The sequence below is a fragment of the Dermochelys coriacea genome, chromosome 2 (assembly GCF_009764565.3).
Source record: "Dermochelys coriacea isolate rDerCor1 chromosome 2, rDerCor1.pri.v4, whole genome shotgun sequence".
NCBI classification, from domain to species: Eukaryota; Metazoa; Chordata; order Testudines; family Dermochelyidae; genus Dermochelys; species Dermochelys coriacea.
The window spans coordinates 217,776,416-217,789,132 of NC_050069.1; the positions used below are offsets into that span (position 1 = coordinate 217,776,416).

The following is a 12,717-nucleotide window of genomic DNA, read 5'->3' on the forward strand; positions in this document are numbered from 1 at the left end:
TAAGCTGTTGACCTTACCCTGTCTGTAGCCCATGTAGTCATAGTGATTATAAACAATGGTCACTAAGGGTATGTCTACACAGCAATTAAACACCCACAGCTGCCCCATGTCAGCTGACTTGGGTTCACGGGGCTCAGGCTGCGGGGCTGCAAAATTGCAGTGTAGACATTTGGGCTTGTGCTGGAGCCCGAGTTCTGGGACCCCACGACTGGGGAGAGCCCCAAAGCCCAGACTCCATCTGAACCTGAATGTCTACCCTGCAATTTTATAGTCCCACAGCCTGAACCCTGCGAGCCTGAGTCAGCTGACCCAGGCCAGCCATGGGTATTTAACTGCTGTGTAGCCATACCCCAGAAACCTAATTTCTTGAAATATAACTTGTGCACAACATTCCAATTAATTTTAACCATGTAAAATGTTTGAAGTTTCTACATTATTCCATTAACAAGATTATTCAGAACAAAGAAAAGACACAGAAGCTAAATTTCTTAAAGGACACATCTTAAGATTAGTTTTAATATAAACTAATCAATTACTTGTAAATTCTCTGTACATGTATTCTGTTTTTACAACTGTAAGTTTAGGGGAGGATGCACTGTACTTTTCATACGTTACAAAGCAGTTGAATCCTTGCTCTAAGTTCAAACTGGAACTCAAGCTTAACTGTGAAGCCACAGCCAGCATCTCCATAATAAATTATTTCTAAAAAATAACCTTTGGTATGTATAATAGGGTCACTTACCCAGTCTGGCATTAAGATACCTATGCAACAATTTCTCCTCCCTAGGATCCTTCTGTAACCAGGCTCTTAGCCTGTTCTCTGTCACCTTCTGCCAAGACTTACCTAGGCTCCTTCCCCACCTCCTCCCCATGGCGGGGTGGTGGAACAATTTGTATAGTGGGGGTGCTGAGAGCCACTGAACCAATTTGTAAACCCTATGTATGATGGAAACCACTTTAAGCCAGGGGGTGCCCGAGCAGACCTAGTTCCAGCACCTGTTCCCCGTAGGAAATCCCCATTGGTTAAGGAGGAGCCTCCCCAGCACATAGTTTTCCTCCTAGCACTCCAAATTGGATTCCCACAGGAAGCCCTCACTGGTCTTTCTTCAGTTCCTGGAGTGCCTCCTGCCAGCTCCCTTTCATAGAATCATAGAATCATAGAATATCAGGGTTGGAAGGGACCCCAGAAGGTCATCTAGTCCAACCCCCTGCTCAAAGCAGGACCAAGTCCCAGTTAAATCATCCTAGCCAGGGCTTTGTCAAGCCTGACCTTAAAAACCTCTAAGGAAGGAGATTCTACCACCTCCCTAGGTAACGCATTCCAGTGTTTCACCACCCTCTTAGTGAAAAAGTTTTTCCTAATATCCAATCTAAACCTCCCCCATTGCAACTTGAGACCATTACTCCTCGTTCTGTCATCTGCTACCATTGAGAACAGTCTAGAGCCATCCTCTTTGAAACCCCCTTTCAGGTAGTTGAAAGCAGCTATCAAATCCCCCCTCATTCTTCTCTTCTGCAGACTAAACAATCCCAGCTCCCTCAGCCTCTCCTCATAAGTCATGTGCTCTAGACCCCTAATCATTTTTGTTGCCCTTCGCTGTACTCTTTCCAATTTATCCACATCCTTCTTGTAGTGTGGGGCCCAAAACTGGACACAGTACTCCAGATGAGGCCTCACCAGTGTCGAATAGAGGGGAACGATCACGTCTCTCGATCTGCTCGCTATGCCCCTACTTATACATCCCAAAATGCCATTGGCCTTCTTGGCAACAAGGGCACACTGCTGACTCATATCCAGCTTCTCGTCCACTGTCACCCCTAGGTCCTTTTCCGCAGAACTGCTGCCGAGCCATTCGGTCCCTAGTCTGTAGCGGTGCATTGGATTCTTCCATCCTAAGTGCAGGACCCTGCACTTATCCTTATTGAACCTCATTAGATTTCTTTTGGCCCAATCTTCCAATTTGTCTAGGTCCTTCTGTATCCTATCCCTCCCCTCCAGCGTATCTACCACTCCTCCCAGTTTAGTATCATCCGCAAATTTGCTGAGAGTGCAATCCACACCATCCTCCAGATCATTTATGAAGATATTGAACAAAACGGGCCCCAGGACCGACCCCTGGGGCACTCCACTTGACACCGGCTGCCAACTAGACATGGAGCCATTGATCACTACCCGTTGAGCCCGACAATCTAGCCAGCTTTCTACCCACCTTATAGTGCATTCATCCAGCCCATACTTCCTTAACTTGCTGACAAGAATGCTGTGGGAGACCGTGTCAAAAGCTTTGCTAAAGTCAAGAAACAATACATCCACTGCTTTCCCTTCATCCACAGAACCAGTAATCTCATCATAAAAGGCGATTAGATTAGTCAGGCATGACCTTCCCTTGGTGAATCCATGCTGACTGTTCCTGATCACTTTCCTCTCCTCTAAGTGCTTCAGGATTGATTCTTTGAGGACCTGCTCCATGATTTTTCCAGGGACTGAGGTGAGGCTGACCGGCCTGTAGTTCCCAGGATCCTCCTTCTTCCCTTTTTTAAAGATGGGCACTACACACGCACAGCACAGGCTGTAGTTTATCTCTTAGCTGTCAGTCACATGCTTTATGGACTGTCACTCCCATGATGTGTGGGGTAAACCAGGCACAGATGTAGTTGGGTCCAAATTCTCTCTCTCCATCCCTGTGATAGTACGTTGACTGGATAATTGCACATCTAACTGCCATAGTTGTGCAAACAAACAGGTATTCACCCAATTTTTTTGTATATTTGCAGAGGTCAATTTGAAAATTTAAAGCCAAATATTTAATTCTTTTTAAAAAATACATTTTAAAAACATATACAATCCAATATAGAGAGTGTCAGAGCATAACTGATAGATTGAAAAAAAACCTGGCTCTTTACCTAAGCAGCACATGTCATTTATAAACTGTTTTTTTCTACACTTACTGGCAAAAACACATCTGTGTATATATATCTAATCTCATGGGCCAAAATAAAACAACTCAAGTAAAAAAATGAAAGTTTGTGTAGAAAATTTCTTTCATTTTGAGTCCCTCTGACTATTAGAAAACTTTTTTAATTAGAGCTACCATGAATTCTTTGCCAGAGATTCGAACTCTGCCAAATGCTCTGTTCCAGACTTTCTTTAAAACAAAATCTCATCTCACAGAACTCTGTTCACTTGATAGGTTAATGTTGGGCTTATGACCTCCTAGATTCAAGAGATAAAACTTCCTTCTGCAATCATGATCTTCTGTGGTAGGCTTAGTGAATCTGTATAAGAACAAATTCTTTGTAGGCCATCACAATTCACTCTGTCAGGAAGTCATCTGAGGTAAAAGGTGATCCCAGATCCTGCTGGAGAAGACCAGATTGAGACTTCTCCAAAGGTCATACAAACCTCAGAATTTCAGGTCCATGATCTTCATGTGAGTTTTTTCCAAGTGCTAGTTTTAACACCACTGCACTAACTCTTTAGCAGGAAGGTGGTTTTCCATTTTAATTATAAAATAAATGTTCTGGAGAAAGAGAATAATATACCTATGTCCTCAAGGTGTTTCTTCTCAGATGTCTTTCAATAGAACACCATATATAGAGAGGGGACCTTTTAACATGAGTGCTTAGTCTGGTAAACTCAGAACCATTACCTTTATTATTTGCATTGCATAGCGCCTAGGAGCCCTAATCATAGACCAGGGCCTCTTGTGCTAGGTGCTGTACAACACAGAACAGAAAGTTGGTCCCTGCCCCAAAGAGCTTAGGCTACTCTCATGCTTCAGTTTCTTTTGTTCTAGTGCAGGCGTTCTCTAACTTCATTGCACTGCGATCTCCTTCAGAAAACAAAAATAATTACATGACCCCAGAAGGGGGGGACCAAAGTCTGAGCCCGCCTGAGCCCTGCTAACCCAGGTGGGAGAGGGGAGCAAAGCCAAAGCCCCAGAGGTTCAGCCCCAGATGGGAGGCTTGTAACCTGAGTCCTGACACCCAGGGCTGAAGCCCATGGGCTTCAGCTTCAGCCCCGGGTAGTGGGGCTCGTGCTTGGGCTTCAGCACGGACAGTGGGCCTTGGGCTTCGGCCCTGGATGGTGGGGCTCAGGCTTCAGACCCAGACCCCAGCAAGTTTAATGCCAGCCCCAGTGACCCCATTAAAACGGGACCGTGACCCACTTTGGGGTCCCAACCCACAGTTTGAGAACCGCTGCTCTCAAGTGATTGGTAAGATTTGGAGTCCCATGCTTCAGTGGATTAGAACCATCTCCATAACTTCCAGATTTTTTCTCATGGCAATACCCATGACTAATATCTTTGTTAAACTGTGAATTGCACTTCAACTACACTGGTTTGTATGTGTGATTTATTTATTTATTTATTTATTTATTTACTAATTTTCCCAGAAAAATTCCATTCTGTGGTGAGATGTGATAGCAGTATTTCACAAATTATTTAAAAATACTGTCTGTCTGCTTTTATCCATTTTAATTTTTTTGTTGCTATTTTTATTATTTGTATGGCATTAGAATCTAAAGATCCCAAATGAGATTGGAGCTCATTATTCTAGGTACTGTGCAAACATATAATGAGAGATAATCACTGCTCTACCAAGCTTGCAACATAAATAGACAAGGTAGGCAAAGTGGTGGAAGAAAAACCAGAGGCACAAAGAGGTGAAGTGTCCTGCACAAGATCACACAGAAGATCTGTTGTATTAATTTCGATGGAATATATGGGCTAAAGGTGTTAACATAACCCAGTCACTGTCTAACACTAAATACTATTAAACAAGGTTTGGCGTTTGGCTTACAGAGACCTCCGTCTGCTTATTACCATGCCAAACACATTCCTTCTAACCTTTTATTAAAGTTACAAAACCAAAGGAAAAATAGTTAAAGAACGTGAAATGTAAAATATTAAATAAGACTTTATTCTTAACTATATACATTGTTCCCCTTCCCTTTACCTGGAGAGAGTTTTTAGAATGAAACCTCCCTGGTTTGACAGACTTAGATGGTATCAAAGGTGGTAATAATTGTCCTTTTGAGGAAAAGAGAAGAAGTTTGGTTGAGATGGGCTGGAGTTGTTGTTGATCTTTTTAACAATCCCATTTCTGAAGATGACAAAACAAAACAAACAGACTCAAAAGGGGGAGAGAAAAGAACTGTAAAGATAGAAAATGTAGCTTCTGTCTCTGATGTTGACTCTCACTTGTAACCTCACTGTTGAAAAAAACACGGGCACAGTACATGGTCATATCAGCCACTCCGAGATCTGGCAAACTTGTACCAATATCAGGCTGTGTAGAGCACTGCTTTTAGCTGCCTTCTTGGTCACAGACTTGTGGCAGTGGTGCAGAATATGCAATCTTGCCCAGCTAAGCCAGACTCTTGTAACACAGAAGGAAAAAGGAGAGAGAGGGGAAAGAGACAAAATAAGGTAGGGAAGGAAAAGGACACATGGGGGTGAGGGGAGGGACAAAGTCTCGCATCTCTGGTGGTGGTTGGAGTTTATCTGGAGCCAGTGAAGTTGGAGATTTCCTTTGGCTCCCTCTCTCTGGCCTGGTCTTGTCAGGCATTACTCAGGATTAAGGTGAAGAAAGTGGGGCTGGTGAAGCTCTTTCCAGTTGCCAGTTTTTCTCTCAAAGTCTCTTTCTTTAAGGAACCCAAAAGGGACTGGTGGGTGGAATAGCCCATCTACTCCTTATTTTGTCCAGTTAGGCCTAGTTTCAGCCACACCAGTTTTGGTTCACTGATTTCTGGTTCCCCACTTCTCTTGTTTACCAAGCATGATATTAACATGATGTTAACACAGTCCCTGAGTTATATCAGTAGGTCTTTCTGTCTTGCTTTTGCATCTTTTCCCATCAGTATTTGTTGTTCTAGGTTATTACAATATCGTACTAACTTTTTGCAGTTGAACTCACAATTAGGATAAATTGGTATGCCCAGCTATCACAATAGGTCAATGGCAGAGTTGACCTTAAAAATTCTTCAAAAAAATTCTTCAAAATTCTTTCTTCATTCAACTAGTTCCTCTGTTTGATAGCCAGTTTTAGCCTGAACCAACCCCTTGCATATGGGTCCCTATATCACTCAAACATTTGCACATCACAGGAATTATGTCATCTGCTTTTGATGAGCAGATGTAGAGCACAGGGGTTCTTCTTCATGTGTGTGGTATGGCAGCCCACACCATCTCACAATCTGCCCTAACAGCCTTACATATATATTAAGCAGGAGGACTGACAAGAGTGAAATCAGTGCGGACCCACAGGTGAGAAAAGCAATTTATGCCCAGTAGAATCATTAGTTAGATAAAGTACAGCAGGGCTTAAAATGTGTGTGTATATGTATATGTGTGTGTGTGTATATATATATATATATATATATATATATATATATATATATATATATATATATATATGTATGTATATATGTATGTATATATATATGTATGTATATATGTATGTATATATATATGTATGTATATATGTATGTATATATATATGTGTGTGTATATATATATATATAGGCTTCTCTATGGCCGTAATATAAGAGTGTCTCTTAACAGTAATGAATTTGTCCTAACAATACTGCTGTGAGGTAGGGAAGCACTATTACCCCCATTTTAAAGATGGGGAACTGAGGAACGGAGTGATTAAGTGACCTGCCCAATATTTGTGAATATTGTGTATTTGCATTCAACTATGAAAAAACACCACACATTTTCCACATGGAGATGAATTCCCCATTTACTAAAAGCTGGTGCAGTAAAATATTTAAAAGCATGTGAACCTTGCATTAAACACTAGAGCAGCTTGGTACTGTATTAACTATTTTAAACTGCTTTTCTTTCGTGCTAAAGATGAATCACTGTGGAACGCAAGCCCCTGTCTGGTTATCTCTGATGGAGTCAGAATCCATGCCTCTACCTGGTGAGATCAAACAATTAACAGCTTGTGCAACGTGGCAGTTTTTCTTCAGCACTACAAAAGACTGCTGCCTTTTCCGAATCCCTGTCAGTGTGAGGAACTGTGGAGAATTCTTTGTTTATTTGCTACAGCCCACCCAAGGATGTATGGGGTATTGTGCAGAAGGTGAGGAAGCACATCCTATCATTCTACAAAATCTGTGTGTGTTAGTAAATATCTCTTACTCATTTTTTTGATATAGCATTCATTATTTTAATGTGTTGTTCCTTGCTTGATTTGGCATCATATTGAGTGAAAACATGCATTTAAAAATTTTCCCATAGCCTTTACTTGTAATATTAATAGTGTAGATCAATAATTTGTTGAGATATCGTGGTGAGATAAAATTATATGTATGAGTATATTTTGTTGAGTTATTGGGTATTTAAAAATACAAGAAATTCAACTTTGCATATATCAGTTATTAGTGGTTTGATCCACTAGTAAAATACCTTTTGTCTTGCTATAACTACACTTTTCTTTCTGAAGAGTATGCACATTTTATTAAAAAAAAATTAAAGTTGGAAACACCAATAAATAACAAATGTATTTGTATAAATGGGGTGTAAAAGAACTGGAAAAATATCTTTGCAGAGTGCCTGTAAAAGACCAGCTGGTGTTCCCAAGGGAATTGCAACTAGTCCCAAATTATCAAGTGTCTGCTAGGATCCTTATTCTGCAATTAGATTTTCTAGCACAGATCCCTATCCCAGTACAGCACCCCATCATGTGGGCTAGCGGGTTCTGATCAGCAGGTGCTTGGGGTGGCATTCAGAATGGGGAAGCAGTTCGTGTCCCGCGGTGGCAATTCGGCAGCAGCTCTGCTGCTGTTGCGGCGGCAGCAATTCAGCAGCAGCTGCTTGGGGTGGCAAAATTGGTAGAGCTGCCCCTGGTCCTGATTCAGGAGAGCACTTAAGCATGTGCTTAAATTGGGGCCTATATTTGTAATATCAATTTTATACAGTCTTTTTGCAGATGCAAATTTAAAGGCTGGGTTAAGGCCATTTTGAAAATTTGGACTTTAATGTCATCTTCACAAAAATTCTGATTCGAGTGATTTTGGATAACGGGAAAAATCTCACCATATCAAACTCTTAGAATTTAAGAATTTGTGCTAATATACTGCATTAGTAGCAAATCAGAGTAGTCTACTCTATCATGTATGGAAATGTACGGATATTTTACCTTATAGCAGTGGTTCTCAACCTGTTAATTGTGAGCCGCAGATTGAGAACCATAGCCCCCCCACCCTAAAGACCACCCACAGTCCCCTTTGCCCAGAGCCCTGTCCAGAGCAGGGTCAGGAGTAGAGCTCTTGGTACAGGCCAGGCAGCCGGAACTGGACCCCTCTGTGCAAGGCTGTCCTGCTGTGTGGGGCCGGGCAGGAGCCGGAACTGGACCCCTCTGTGCAAGGCTGAGTAGCAGCTGGGATCCCCAGCACCGAGCCAGGAGCAGAGTGCCTAGCGGGGCCGGCAGCCAGCACACGACAAGTGGGGCCAGGAGCAGAGCCCCACCTAAAACCTGGGGCAAACCCCTAGTTCCCAGAGCCCGCACACACACAAACTTACCCACAGACCCACTCTCCAGCCCTCTGCCCCACTGCGGCACTCACCAGCCCCCTGCTGGCAGAAGCACTGGTGCAGGCTGCAAGACGCTGTCTCCCCCTCAGCCAGCCCCGCCCCTGCCGGACCAGAGTGGCAAATTTTAAAATTTTTTTTTTGCACACAGCTGGGCTGCAGCTGTCTGTTAATTGGGCCGTATGCGGGTCGCAGGCTGAGAACCGCTGCCTTATATATTATTTTAATTAATACCGATATGCTAATGCACTAAATCACATTATTTTATAAACAACTTGTGATGCTGTATTCACACCACACTTGCCTAGGAAGGGTTAATGCGGCTGAGAAGGGGCCAGTTAAGTGTATAGGTCACAACTGAGGGAAATTAGATGGCCTAAGTAACCCTGGATTGCTGATGGAGCCCAGCAGAGAAGAAACAGATGAGCCTAGTATAAAGCCAAGAAGATGGCATCAGAAAAGGGCTGCAGTGAGGGAGCCTATAGTCATTCTCTGGACATAGGTGAGGGAAGGAAGGAAACCTAGGGGGAGAATAGGAACCTTGGGCATCCAGGCCATGAAGAAAGGGTTACCCAGAAGTGTGATGAAGCAGAAGCTTGAGAAAGGCAGAGTAGGAAAAGGCTTAGCGAAATGGCAGCAAGGTGAGATCTTGCAGACATTGGCTGCTGATTAGCAGGTCCCTAAGCTGGAACCAGGAGTAGAGGACTGGTCTGGGTTCCCCTGCCAGCCACTGAGGGCAGTGGATTTGGAGACTGCCTGGGATGGTTTGTCCTTTGGGACTTTGATTCCCTTGATGGGGGAAAATACATAGTGACTTTGTTGGAGGGGCAAGCTATGAAGAGGGAGCACCCGAGTCAGAGAGAGGGAGAGAGGTGCTGCTGGCAAACAACGGAAGGTGAGGTTGGATCTGGAAGGAGCTAATTTCCAAGCCGTCAGGAGAAGGCACCCTAGTAGAGAGTGTACCTCATGACATCACTTAATAGATTAGAAAAGTTCCATTTACATCTGATGACTCTGCTAACAGAAAAGTTTCTTCTACTAAAAAAAGGGGAAAGAGTGTGAGAGACACCAGTTAGAGATCTGGTCAGTGGATTTCATGGGCCCCAAACTCCCACTATTAAAACTGATATAGGAGAGTAACAGCAGTACCTGGCAAAGGGTATGGGTGCTCTGAGCCTGAAGCACGTTTTGAAGCCAAGGACTTCTTTCTGCAGCTTTACTGGGGCTATGTCTACACTAGCACTTTTGTCATATAAATTATGCTGCACAGAGGTGTGAAAAAACATCCCTGAGTGATGTAAGTTACACCGACAGAAGAGCCAGTGTGGACAGTGCTATGTCAGTGGAAGTGCGTTTCCCACTGACATAACTACTGCTGCTTATGTTGGGGGTGGTTTAATTACTCTCTCCCATCAGCATAGAGCGGCTAAATGGGAGATCTTACAGCGGTGCAGCTGCATCAGTACGCTTATGCCACTTGCTCTCTTGTGTAGACATGGACTGAATTTTGTCATATTTTCATAAGAACATAAGAACGGTCATACTGGGTCAGACCAAACGTCCATCTAGCCCAGTATCCTGTTTTCCGACAATGGCCAATGCCAGGTGCCCCAGAGGGAATGAACAGAACAGGTAATCATCAAGTGATCCATCCCCTGTCACTAATTCACAGCTTCTGGCAAACAGAGGCTAGGAACACCATTCTTGCCCATCCTGGCTCATAGCCATTGATGGACCTATCCTCTATGAATTTATCTAGTTCTTTTTTGAACCCTGTTATGGTCTTAGCCTTCACAACATCCTCTGGCAAGGAGTTCCACAGGTTGACTGTGCATTGTGTGAAGAAATACTTCCTTTATTTGTTTTAAACCTGCTGTCTATTAATTTCATTTGGTGACTCCTAGTTCTTGTGTTATGAAAAGTTGTAAACAACACTTCCTTATCTACTTTCTCTACACCAGTCATGATTTTATAGACCTCAATCATATATCCCCTTAGCTGTCTCTTTTCCAAGCTGAAAAGTCCCACTCTTATTAATCTCTCCTCATACGGAAGCCGTTCCATACCCCTAATAATTTTTGTTGCCCTTTTCTGAACCTTTTCCAATTCCAATATATCTTTTTTGAGATGGGGTGATCATATCTGCACACAATATTCAAGATGTGGGCATACCATGGATTTAGATAGAGGCAACATGATATTTTCTGTCCTATTATCTACCCCTTTCTTAATTATTCCCAGCATTCTGTTTGCTTTTTTGGCTGCTGCTGCACATTGAGTGGATGTTTTCAGAGATCTATCCACAATGACTCCAAGAGCTCTTTCTTGAGTGGTAACAGCTAATTTAGACCCCATCATTTTATATGTATTGTTGGGATTATGTTTTCCAATCTGCATTACTTTGCATTTATCAACATTGAATTTCATCTGCCATTTTGTTGCCCAGTCTCTCAGTTTTGAGAGATCCTTTTGTAACTATTCACAGTCTGCCTGGGACTTAACTATCTTGAGTAGTTTTGTATCATCGGCAAATTTTACCACCTCACTGTTTACCCCTTTTCCCAGATCATTTATGAATATATTAAATAGGACTGGACCCAGTACAGACCCCTGGGGGACACAACTATTTACCTCTCTCATTCTGAAAACTGGCCATTTATTCCTACCCTTTGTTTCCTATCTTTTAACCAGTTACCAGTCCATGAGAGGACCTTCCCTTTTATTTCATGACTGCTTACTTTGTTTAATAGCCTTTGGTGAGGGACCTTGTCAAAGGCTTTCTGAAAATCTAATACATCATATCCACTGGATCCCCCTTGGCCACATGCTCATTGACCCCCCTCAAAGAATTGTAGTAGATTGGTGAGGCATGATTTTCCTTTGCAAAAGCCATGTCGACTGTTCTCCAACAAATTATGTTCATCTGTGTGTCTGACAATTTTGTTCTTTACTATAGTTTCAATCAGTTTGCCCGGGACTGAAGTCAGGCTTACTGGTCTGTGGTTATCCTCCAATCATTTGGTACAGAAGTTGATTTAAGCTGAGTTAGTAGTCCTTCAAGTTCACATTTGAGTTCCTTCAGAACATCTGTTCCTGGTGACTTATACTATTTAGTTTTATCAGTTTGTTCCAAAACCTCCTCTAATGACACCTCAATCTGGGACAGTTCCTCAGATTTGTCACCTAAAAAGAATGGCTCAGGTTTGGGAACCTCCCTCCCATCCTCAACCGTGAAGACCGATGCAAAGAATTCATTTAGATTCTCTGCAATGGCCTTGTCATCCTTGAATGCTCCTTTAGCAAGTCTATCGTCCATCGGCCCCACTGGTTGTTTAGCAAGCTTCCTGCTTCTGATGTATTTAAACATTTTTTGGTATTACTTTTTGAGTGTTTGGCTAGCTGTTCTTCAAATTCTTTTTTGCCCTTCCTAATTATATTTTTATATTTCATTTGCCAGAATTTATGCTCCTTTCTATTTTCCTCACTGGGATTTTACTCCCACTTTTTAAAGGATGCCTTTTTGCCTCTCACTGTTTCTTTTACTTTGTTTTTTAGCCATGGTGGCTCTTTTTTTGGTTCTTTTACTATGTTTTTTTAAGTTGGGGTATACATTTAATTTGAATCTCTATTATGATGTCTTTAAAAAGCTTCCATGCAGCTTTCAGGGATTTCACTTTTGGCGTTGTGCCTTTTAATTTCTGTTTAACTAACTTCCTCATTTTTGTGTAGTCCCCTTTCTGAAATTGAATGCTACAGTGTTAGGCCGCAGTGGCGTTTTCCCCACCACAGGGATGTTAAATATAATTATATTATGGTCACTATTACCAAGTGGTCCACCTATATTCACCTCTTGGACCTGATCCTGTGCTCCACTTAGGACTAAATCAAGAATTCCCTCTCCTCTTGTGGGTTCCAGGACTAGCTGCTCCAAGATCCAAGATCCAAGGGTCCTGCACTTAGGATGGAAGAATCCAATGCACCGCTACAGACTAGGGACCGAATGGCTCGGCAGCAGTTCTGCGGAAAAGGACCTAGGGGTGACAGTGGACGAGAAGCTGGATATGAGTCAGCAGTGTGCCCTTGTTGCCAAGAAGGCCAATGGCATTTTGGGTTGTATAAGTAGGGGCATAGCGAGCAGATCGAGGGACGTGATCGTTCCCCTCTATTCGACACT

At 42.7% G+C, this 12,717-nt stretch overlaps 1 protein-coding gene across 3 annotated transcripts in view; it reads left to right on the plus strand.

Moving 5' to 3' along the window:
* VWDE (von Willebrand factor D and EGF domains) overlaps positions 1-12,717 on the plus strand; it is a 76,592-nt gene that overhangs the window by 15,691 nt on the left and 48,184 nt on the right. For all 3 annotated transcript variants that reach the window (XM_038390566.2, XM_043509240.1, XM_043509239.1), the window contains exon 3: positions 6,861-7,092. In XM_038390566.2, the coding sequence (XP_038246494.1) occupies positions 6,861-7,092 (232 nt within the window). The remainder of the gene's footprint in view (positions 1-6,860; positions 7,093-12,717) is intronic.